This window comes from Plodia interpunctella, chromosome 3, assembly GCF_027563975.2.
Source record: "Plodia interpunctella isolate USDA-ARS_2022_Savannah chromosome 3, ilPloInte3.2, whole genome shotgun sequence".
Classification (NCBI taxonomy): Eukaryota; Metazoa; Arthropoda; class Insecta; order Lepidoptera; family Pyralidae; genus Plodia; species Plodia interpunctella.
The window spans coordinates 10,382,084-10,393,532 of NC_071296.1; the positions used below are offsets into that span (position 1 = coordinate 10,382,084).

General features: G+C 33.5%; 2 protein-coding genes across 5 annotated transcripts in view; one reads left to right on the forward strand and one right to left on the reverse strand.

Moving 5' to 3' along the window:
- LOC128683874 (23 kDa integral membrane protein-like) overlaps positions 1-4,319 on the forward strand; it is a 25,760-nt gene extending 21,441 nt beyond the window's left edge. The window contains exon 5 of the mRNA XM_053769922.1: positions 1,978-4,319. Coding sequence (XP_053625897.1) covers positions 1,978-2,052 — 75 coding nt within the window. The 3' untranslated portion in view covers positions 2,053-4,319. The remainder of the gene's footprint in view (positions 1-1,977) is intronic.
- A 1,222-nt stretch (positions 4,320-5,541) lies between these two features.
- LOC128683870 (uncharacterized) lies at positions 5,542-11,040 on the reverse strand. Of its 4 annotated transcripts, none has more exons than XM_053769915.2 (7): positions 10,743-11,040; positions 10,103-10,228; positions 8,760-8,918; positions 7,758-7,874; positions 6,511-6,741; positions 6,041-6,141; positions 5,542-5,714 (listed from the first exon to the last, which is right to left on the reverse strand). In XM_053769915.2, the coding sequence occupies exons 1-7, from the start codon at positions 10,798-10,800 to the stop codon at positions 5,577-5,579; spliced, it is 930 nt and encodes a 309-aa protein (XP_053625890.1). In that variant the 5' UTR covers positions 10,801-11,040; the 3' UTR covers positions 5,542-5,576. The 4 variants fall into 4 exon arrangements, with proteins under 4 accessions (XP_053625890.1, XP_053625893.1, XP_053625892.1 ...); XM_053769918.2 differs by having other exon boundaries at positions 10,103-10,170; positions 10,743-11,038; XM_053769917.2 differs by having other exon boundaries at positions 10,103-10,284; positions 10,743-11,037.
- Positions 11,041-11,449: the final 409 nt, after the last annotated feature.

Below are 11,449 nucleotides of genomic sequence, written 5' to 3' on the forward strand. Positions count from 1 at the left end.
CTGTTCCTTTGACTCTTGCCATATAATATCGAGTAGTTTGCCTCAACCAACAAAGATGGGCGTGAAAATGAAGTGCTTATGACAAGCGCTGACTTGACATAGTCAAGTCAAAGTGATAGCACTTTTATATGTCGAATTAGATTTTTCAGATTTTTTGAGATGTATGTTTTGGAGTCACTAAATAGAATACGTGTATTCTTCTTCTTAACGTGTCGTGTAAATTTGTGTGGACCAATACGTCATATGTATTAAACAGAGGCAATATTAGATAGATTTTAGCGAAGAATATTAGACAGAAGCAATATTAGATACTTAGAATGTTGCGAAGATATTAATGAATAGAATATTCTAATCTGAAAGATTGATCCTTTGAGAAATCTTGGGGTCATGAATGATGTTAATGATGTAATGAAATTCTTGATACGAATAAATACTTCTGTAGTAAGTAAACTGCGTGGATAATATGGCTTAATAATAAGAATTTGTCAGGGCAATAAAGTAACCACAATCGTGCATAGCTTTCATGTCAATCCGCCGTTTGGAAAGCGTGAAAATAACACACCCAACCACGCAACACTACAAACTTTGCTGACGACTTCACCTGCTTTAATTGTATTACAGAAACAGTACAGTCGACCGCATATCAAGATACATGGAATTTGCCATAATTTCGTATAGTTTGTTATGTGGTTGACTGCACTTTTGTCCGGGATAGTACTCGATATTTAATTTCATCCATTAAGTTGACATCGTCGGTTTTGTCGGGTACAGTAATTAATAAATTGCATGTTTAAAATGGTTTTCTTAAGGTTATACCTATTATACAATTAAAGTAATCAGATAATTATTTATTGTATAATTATGTATAGTATCTATTGTGAAAAATTATGAACAAAAATAATTGTATACTTCTAGAAACTTCACGGTTCAGGATTATGTCAAAATAGAATAAATTCTAAATTACATCTCTAAAGTTATAGGGCATTCCAGTTTTGTTTTTTTTTCGCCGATATTATTTTTAGCTCTTTCGTAATTTACAGAAGATGAAGGAGACAACAATAATACTGAACTGAAAAGAATTTGATAACCAGCTTTTTTGGGATATTACCGTTTGTAAAAAAGATTGGTATAAATATATTGGTAAAAAGATTGGTATATAAATTATGATTAAAGTGACACATAAATAAGCGCCGTCGGTCCTGTTTGAGGTCAATTAGTGCGTGAGCGTTTATGACAATTAAATTATAATACAAATGGTGATCTAAAGTATAGGAACGGTTTTCTGTAAAATACAGGGCCAAATCGTGATAAGGGCTTTTAGGACTTTGTCCTTTTGGCTCTAAGGCTTTTCTATATTATTCTTTGAGCTCTTGTGACATTGTGTAATGGAAAACTATTATTTTCCAATATTCTTTATCTAGTTCGGCATAATCTGTTAAAATATTTTTTTTAATTTTTCGATACGAAATAAAAGGTAATGAATGATAAAAAAAACGAAAAATGCGCCTTAAATCAGTGGCAAGTGCACTTAAATAATTATCTCAGTTGCTTGTTCCATTTTACAACGGATTCTATTTCCATATTTCGTGGCGTGTTATCGCGAACCATAATTCTAATCTTTAGTTCGATCTGACCTAACTTAGACCAGGTCGAATTTACCACGGAATTTTATTTCTAGCTTCATCTATTACCTATTATATCTACAATAGCTTTTCCCGCGACTAGCCCCCGTGAATTGATCTGCGGAAGCGCAACAAACATGACTTTCACACAAACTTTCACTCTATTCTAGTCCATTTGGGGATTTTGAAAAAATAACTAGATTATGTTTGAACGGGGGTCTTGAACTACATGCATATTAAATTTCATTAAAATCGGTACAGCGGTTTAGCCGTAAACCGGAACAGACAGACAGACATTCGCATTTATAATATTACTATATAAATATGGATAATCAATCGTCTTTTATTTTTCCAGGTGGCCGGAATTGTGCTCGCGCTGTGGCTCGCGCACGCCATTAAAACGCAAGGAAAGAGTCGGGAAACAGCCTAAGTTTACGTCAGAATTTAGATTTAGGCACATATAAGTATTATTCTACAAGCACCTCAGTTCTAAGCTAGCGGTCCGATCATATTCAGTCAATTGAATAACTTTTTGAAATTTTAGCCCCGTACTGTTTGAACGAGGCTTTGTCATTGTTGTTGTCATAGTATAGGCAACTATAGCTACTAGTACCTTGAAAAGGAAAGACACATTGAAATATTAAGTAAAATACAATTTTATGTCGAAAATTAATACATATTAAATGACACTTATTTAATTGTTAAATAGGGTAGATGACATGATGTGAATTTAAAATTATATGTTAAAATAATTTGAATTTAAAATTATATGTTAAAATAATTTTAATTTAAAATTATATGTTTAAATAATGTGAATTTAAAGTTATATGTTTTTATTAAGCTGCTAATTTTAGTTTTTTTTATGACGCTTAAATATATTTTATTTGTATTATTTTTTTAAGTGTACTTTCCAACTAAATCGTCGTATAATCCGACGGCATTGTTACAATCCATGAATTATGTCAATAATATTAAATGTATCATATTTTTTACAATTTTCTGACGTTCTTATATCTACCCTATTAATAGAATGCCTTTTTTTTACTTTGACTTATTAAATTATACATAGCTAGGTATTACAAATACAAACTTTAAAACACACAAATTGAAATAAAGGAAATTGATTTTATTTTATAAAATTCATCATTTATCTCAGAATATAAGAATTCCACTATTGGACATAGATTTTTTAGATGTAATGTAGGCATTTTGTTTTATGAATAAATAACATTTGGTGTTTTTAGTATTTAAACGTAATCTAGTGTTAGCCGCTTGTCTAAAAGTTACCATGGTTTTAAGGTTACTTTAAATATTGCTATTTAAATACTGAGTAATGAAGCTGCAATTACCTAAGATAATAATATAATGTAAATATATTACTTATGAAGGAGAGGAGTACATTAATATATTTTTTTAATTTATACTTTAAATTAAGTTATATAAAGTTTATATTAAGTTTGTAGCGGGCAATGATTTTTGTAGGGTAATTTGAACTAAGGCGTGGTGGGACAATTTCAACTAGTAAATTACTAAAATTAACCTAATTAATATTATTTTCTTTCTTATCAAATGTATTCGCCTAAAGGCATATGACATGTCTTTTAAGATTAGGCTTACCGACATTATAATAGTAGGTAAGTCAACTCACGATCTTTTCCTTCACCTGAAGCAAATGGTGGTCTAATATTACTAAGCATTAGTCAGCTTAGTACATAAACTCATGTGGCACGAGTAGGATTCGAACCTGGGACCTTTCGAGCATAAGCGGTGGTTGTGTTCACAATGTGTGATAACTTAACTGAAAATGTATTAATCTAATTTGTATGTTTCGTATATTACACAATTTCATACAATACAATAAGAAAGAAAGAAAACATTTATTTGCCAAAAACATGAGTACAAATAGACAAATTGATGTCAAAATGTATTAAACCTCCATGTTTTACCGAATATAGGTATGCAAATATAAATAAATAAAGAGGAGCATGCTATCCACTACAAATCCAACAAAAAAAGAATTATAATGTATACTAGCCCTAAATTCTATCCGGGTCTATCATTAAAGAAATCATTTAAAGTCAAAATAATACTTAATACATTTTGTCACGTGTATATTAAAAGGATTCGTTGAACTTTGTCTTGCTACACTTACTTAAAATGTCACTGGAATTCTTGTTGGTGCTAAGTATTTATTTATATTTATTTTACACAATAGTTTTTTTTTTAAAACAGTCTGTTAAGTTCTGTTACCAGCACACGCGACAAGCTAAAAGTAGATTGTACCAGAAAGCGTTGACGTTAACTTTAACTTGCGCATAAAAAGGGAAGTACCTTCGCCATATTATCTGACGACTGCAGCGCGCAGGTTAACGTCAAACTTGACTGAATTTGGCAAGTATTTAATAAAGTGTTTCAAAAGTGCCTCTCAAATCAAGCTTTAAATAAAAATGCAATTTAACAGTACCTAATGATAATCCCTGTTATTCATAAATGTATAAGCTAATGTATGTTTTGTCTCTATTTATCAATTTTAAATATTACAAAGTGCGATGGTGACAAAACATACTTCAGCTTAAAGTACGCCTTGACTTTTTTATGAATAACTTGGAAAGAGTAGGTGTATACTTAATTTAGAATCATGTAAAGTTAAATCATTATTAAACTATTTCTATAAAAAAAGGATTTATTGTTATTTTTTAAGAAATGAAATATTAACTAGTCAAATAGTATGCTAAAAACACATTTTGTCGATAATTATTTCGAAATATTTATTTATTATTTTTAAATAGGTTTTTTTTATGACACCATAAAATAAGTATTTAATGATAGTGTTACTTTTCTCATTTCATAATGTGTATATTATAATTTGCCAAGAAACCATATATACATATGTGTTTTCTTAAGTTCTGTAAGTAACATCTTAATCCTTCAGAAATTATGAACTAAAATGGTTCATTGTAACTTGATTTGTCAATAAAAAATGTTGGCCCTTTCCCTTATTTAACTGTTACGAACGGCGCGGGTGTAAAATAGCTGCCACACTCTATATTTTTCTTCCGCTCCAGGACTACCAAAAAAGTTATATTATCTAATATATATTTTATTTCGATTGTATATTGAGTATTAAAAATCACGATTTTCTCTAATATATAATATAATATATAATGATAAAATATAGTGACGATTAAGAACAAAATATTAATGTTAACATAGATTTTCTTAAATAAATTATGTGTTTTGAAAATGATATTGTATATATTTTTGCTGTTATATGCAATACATCTGACTCCTTTCCTTCTTATCAATGTCAGATTTTATTCAAGTCGCCTGAAGGCATCTGACATCACTTACGACTACCTACCGCCATCTAAGTGCCTTTAAGTAAATAAAATTGACCACCAGACCTTTCCCCACGATGTTTCCTTCACATAAGCAAGTGCTGCAAAGCAAAGTGGTCTATGAAAACTACTTACTATACATGAGTCAGACTCAGGCACGAATAGGATTCTAACCTGGGAACTTACTTACAGACGTGAAGTCTTAACCACAGGACTACCAACGCTTACAGACAACTGACTGATTCCTTTACTCAAGTTATGCTTGTATGTCTGTGCCTCTTACGTATATATCGCATCTCTTGAGGATTCGAGAACACAAGTTTCGAACTTCAACAAAGGACGATATAAATCACTTATTGACGTCAAAATTTTACTTAGCTAAATCTACCGCCGACTTCCAGAGCGCATGTGAAGAACGACGCAACAAATTTTACCGCAGCCTTTTCAGCCGCAAATTTAGATCTTCTATGTATATTTTAAACTTACTTTGTGGGTTAATAAAATCTGCATGATCTATTTAAGTGATAGTGACATTTAGCGCCATTAAAATCTGTCAGTGATATTCAGTAAAAAACTATGAGAGCGATATTCAATTGTCTTTATTTTAATAATTTATTTAATATTTATCTTGGCCAGGAGTTATTACGCCAGTAACTTTTGAGTACAAAACCTCATCGTTCCTCACTGGAGGCCTAGATTGTGTTGAAAGATTATCACTAAAATCCACTTCAATATACTGTATTGTTGACTCCACCTGAAAGAAGAGACAAATTAACTATACTTAGAAAGCAATATTTAAATAAGCAAGTTTTTTACAAAAATTGAATTTATGCCACAAGCTTTTATTATCTTCAGAAATATTTTTGCATTCAACGCGTGACAGAATCATAATACACCGTTGAGGAGTTTCATCATTGGGAGCCTATCCTGTACATCATCTGGTTATGCTTATCGTAATAATTCAGTTAATAATAATAGTTGCAGCGACTATATATCATTCTAAATAATTCTCATTATCTGTTACGAAATTAGTTAAAAAGCATTTGTGACCTTTATAATAAAGCTGATTTAATAACTCACTTCGTCTTTGACTTTATACTTGCGTATTCGATACCAGATTAGGGCCGCTATAACCAAACTAATACCGGCCATGATGGCGACTCCTCCTGATATCATACCAACTGAAATAATAATTTTTAAACCTAATTATAAGATTATTTGTTAGACAAATTAAAAAATCCCCGACCTTCAATATTCATCTTTTCAGATTCTTTTCAGATTTTGATCAAGCATATCTAAAAACCACCGCATAAAAACAAGCTATCAAATAATAAAAAAACCACACCACAGGTGAACCGATTTTCACCAGTTCATCAACGGGTGAACCGATTTGAATGCGGTTTTTTGTCACCGCTAAGCTGCTAGAGCTACATGATGAGCTGGTGAAACTTATAACACCCCACTTTTTGCGTCGGGGGTTAAAAATGGGTGCGAAGTTTGAGGAATACCTCGGTATATAAGTTTTCTTAATAAGTACTACTAATACTTACTTGGGTTTCCATCACTATTCTCATTTGTGGTCATAATCAGTCTTATATCTTTTAAAATGAACCTCTTACACACAGCAGTCTTATCATAGATCTCACATTGAAAATAAATGCAAATCAATCTATTGCCGTTGTCGTCTTTTGTCATGTTGATCTGATAAGTCAGCGTCTTGTCGTTTGAGTAGTTCTTGTAATTAGAATAGTCACTTATTACGTTTTGTGTTATGTATTTATCTGTAATTTGGTAAGAATTCATAGTTATTACGGTAAGACATTAATATTTTCTTTCATGGACAGTGTTATTGCTAAAAATTATGTCAGAATTAATTGAAGTCACCTAAAGACGTCTGACGCAACTGTTACGACTACATAGGTGACGCCATCTAGTGGTCACATGTATACTAGTGTAATGCCAGCTAAACACTGTCGCCGAACTCAGACACATGCCGACGCATGCCAAATGCGTGAATTTTGCGTGGTTAGTATGAGTGTTTTTATTTAGCGCAATGAATCCCGAATCTGCCAATGTTGGCAAACTGTACGGCGACAGTGTGGAGCTGTCACGATGAATTCTTAAGCAGTGCAACTACGCCAGCGTTCGACGATAGTGTGTGAATATGGTACAGAGGGCGAAGTGCGGGTTTGCATTATCACTTCTCGCCATCGAATCGATTCGATTTGAGACGCAACGAACCATTCACATTGCAGTGTCCACACTGTCGTTGGCGTCACAAAGGCGCATTGTGATTGTTTGAGATGTGGACTTATAGGCGTATCCCTCTATTAGCTGGACCGAGAAAGTGTGGTCACTTTCTCGGTCCAGCTAATAATGACAGAGTCTTACAGCGAAATGGCCTGTAAAACGTCGTAAAGTCTCGTATTTGGGTCATGTTCTTAGCATCAACAATACAACCTCCTACAACTAATAATGATGGGTAACGTCGCTGGGAAGAGAAAGGTTGGAGGAAGGAAAAAATCTTGGCTGCGGAACATCCGAGAATAGACCGGGAGAGCGAGCGCAGCTGAGCTGTTCCGCCGATCTATGGTCAAGAAGGACTCCACTAGTTGGAGAGACACCCATAGAAGAAGAAGACTGTGATTGGTTAGCTGCGTCTCACTGCGAACCGACTCGATGGTGAGATGTAATTAGCAAAGCCGCACTACGCACACAGAATGTGCGTCTCGATTGTCTGTCAGTCTGTTTGCCCCGTCAGGGATGAGGACGTAATGGTGTTTCTGCTATTCCTTACCATTTACTATAATCCAATGCAGAGAGTTATGAAGCGGATCCTTGTCGTGTTTGCAGTTGAATAGCATACTATTGCCATCTTTATACATGTGATTGGAGACGATCGGTTTGCGATTCCCTGCAAAATATTGTAAATATTATAAGGATAAATTACAAGTTAACATGTAAAGCAACGTATTGTGCGGCGATTCAACATATTAAATGAGTTGAAGAAAACATCACATCCACGTTTCAACCTTTTTGAGAAATCCTACTAATATTTAATATGCGAAAATTTTGTGAGGATGTATGTGTGTATATATGTTACTCTTTCACGTAAAATCTACCTACTGGACCGTAACAATAAGTTTTGTTAAAATATATAACTATCCTATTATTATTATAAACGTAAAAGTTAGATACTTATGTTTGTTTTACGCGAAATCTACTACTTACAAACCATCCGGATTGTTATGAAATTAAACAAAATATACACGGGTATATGTTATTCGAGGTTATATTCTACCCGTCACTGTGTCGATTGTTCGCCCCCGAGTTATTTTATAAGTTATAATAAATAAGTTAGTAATTTCGACTCATTGTCTCATTATTGGACAGTCAAATCAGTCCGACATTAGAATATAAATATATTATGACAAATCACACAGTTTGAGCTCCAGCCCCAAAGTAAGTTCGAGACTTGTGTCATGGAATACTAACTCAACAATACTATATATTATAATAAATACATGTATAGATAAACATCCAAGACCTGGGCCAATCAGAAAAAGATAATTCTCCATCATGACCCGACTGGGGATCGAACCCGGGACCTCTCGGTTCAGAGACAATCACTTTACCACTACGCCACCGAGGTCGTCAATTAGGTACATTTAGAATACTATATAATGTTGCATTCTCAATACGTCGCAACAACGAGGCGACTCTTTTTTTGATGATTGCACAAAAACCAGTGTGATATACTTAATTTATCTCATGGAGTAGAATATTATTAAGTACTTACAATAATTTCTGTCTTTGACGATTAATTTAGTATTGTTGATGGTTGTCAACTGTTTACCTAAAACTTCGCACATCAACGTTGATCTGTTGTCGAACTCGTATACTATTGGCAGTGTCAGTTTCAGTGTATTGTATGCATGAACCACTGATCGAAAAATTACTGAAAAAAGAACACGAAATAGTAGAAAAACATCATTTATGTACAACTGAACGAAAAAAGAAGAATTTGATATCTAAAAAAGACATTTGATATCTAAAAATAAAATTATTTTTCTTTGTATTCATACTTACACTGGAAATAATGACATAAAAATAATAAATTAAAACATAAAAAAATAATTATCTTCCAACGCGCCATGAGGCAAATTTTAATACATCTAGGTATGAAGGCAATGTGCCAAAACAGGTAGCGTCTCCTCACAACGCGCGCGCGCCCCTTCTAAATCTGTTATAACATCGCAAAGTCTAGTCTATGGGACCAAACGGTTTATTCCAAAAGAAAAAAAATACGTTTATTAGATGAATACTAGCCATGCATGGCCCTGGGCTCAGCTTCCGCAGAAATGTTGAGATAACTGCTATTCTATATTCTACTTATGAATTATTTCACCAGATTTTGTTGTTTGATATATGAGATGACTAGATGTTGCCCGGTGCTTCGCTCCCGTGGGAAATTTGAGATAAAATATAGCCTGTAGCAATCTTGGATAATGTACCTTTCTAATTGTGAATATATTTTTGAAATCGGTTCGGTAGTTTCGGAGATTACCCGACTCAAATATACAAACTCACAAACGCCTACCTCTTTATAATAATAGTATAGATATACACTTGTATCTCATGAAACACCAGAATCCGTCCATTCAATTTTTTGTCAAAGTGTTACAAACGTCAAAATATTATTTATTACAAACGAAATTAAAATTATTAGCAGTAGATGGGAGGGACTAAAGTGAAACTGGGCACACTCGTAATAGGTCACAGCAGCTGCACTGACTTGATCATCGGGAGAGAATGAAGGGCGTCCAGTCAGCCTATCGCGGAAAACTGTCCGGTCTGGGTCCAGACGGGCGCGCCAGATACCACTATAGCGACACTGTGGTACCACTATAGAGACACTGTGGTACCACTATTGCGAAGGTGGTGGCTGATCGGCGTGAATGGCGAGATGTCAACTGGCGAACCACAGCGCAAAACAGAAGACTGGCTGGTTTCGGAGGCCATGATACAATTTGGGATCACTTAGCCAGATAAATATGTAATTCAAATCTGTGTACATGAAGTCGACAATGGCGACGTAATTGTCGATTTAAAAAAATGCCGTAATATTCTATGGATACTTACCCATTTGCCATTTCGCAGATTCAATACCGTTGAGGCTTTGAGATAACGTTAAAACATCTTTTGTTCCACTAGAATTCGTAACACATTCGTATTGATACACACTTCCTAAATAAAGTCTTTTTTCAACTGAAAAACACGATTGTATCTTCTACATTATCTCTAAAATTGCCTAAGTGTCTAGCCTAGTAGAAAAAAAAGAAGAAAATTACCTATTATATTATAAATATTATATAATAAATGCGAAAGTAAGTTTGTTACCTCTTCACGCATTATATACTACACCGATTGTTATGAAATTTGGTACACGGGTAGAAAATAACCTGGAATTACACATAGGGTAATTTTTAACCCGAAATTCCCACGGTAGCGAAGCCCCGGGGCGCATCTAGTTTTATATAAATTTTGTATTTCAATGAAAACGGAATCCATATATGTTCAGATCGGACGTATTTCGTAGCTACTCGTACATCACACAAACTACAAGACACATTTGTATTCGGTTTTCAAGAGTAATAACTTATTACTTAAATGTCTGTTTATTTCACTATTGTTTAGTACTTAGTCAACGGAACTATGGTTAGTTAACAAATATCAAACATAAATAGGTAGTAATTTACACCGAATTAAATTTGCCACTCACATTTTTCATTACAAAAAGATGAGACAAACAACAAGACGAATACAAATTTAGTAATCATTTCGTCTTACAACTTCACATTTTTCGGTTATTTTAGCGTCCACATAAATTCATAATTTATAAGATAGAAGCATTAAAACTGAATACTATTCAGAACAACACTCGGGAATGAAATAATTGTTATAATTTTTATGATAACGTGCTCAGGGAAAAACATAACTTATTTGTGGTCGATTTCACAATGAATATTAGCTATAAGTATACTTATTATATCCTTCCTACTAATTTTATAAATACTAAAGTTTGTGAGTATATGTATATGTGCTGTAACTGTTTCACGCGAAATCGGGACTTTCCGGTTACCATCCCACTTTTTCATCCCACTTTTGTAAAATTCCGTTTTCATGCCAATACTTATTCCGCTTTCAACCCAAGTTTAAAAAATATTATTTTAATTCCGTATTCTACCCAAAATTCATCCCGCTTTCGTCCCACACTGTTTTTTAAACAAGTTTGTACCGATAGCAAAAACCGTAGTATATCTGGATTGTTTTGAAATTTGGCACCTACACGGGTAAAATATAACATGGCATAACATAGGGTACTTTATATGAAATTCTCACGGAAGCCAAGCCCCGGGGCACAGCTAGTTCTTAATATAATAGGTTACTTATGTTAGAAACAATAAATAAATATTGTATTAATACATA

Bases quoted from the DNA above. Each gene is read 5' to 3' on its own strand.
- LOC128683870 (XM_053769915.2), bottom strand. From the start codon at position 10,800: ATGATTACTAAATTTGTATTCGTCTTGTTGTTTGTCTCATCTTTTTGT. The intron at 10,229-10,742 runs GTGAGTGGCAAA...CGTGTTTTTCAG, and splicing joins ATCTTTTTGTAATGAAAAAT to TTGAAAAAAGACTTTATTTA. The intron at 6,742-7,757 runs GTAAGGAATAGC...ACCAAATTACAG, and splicing joins GCATTGGATTATAGTAAATG to ATAAATACATAACACAAAAC.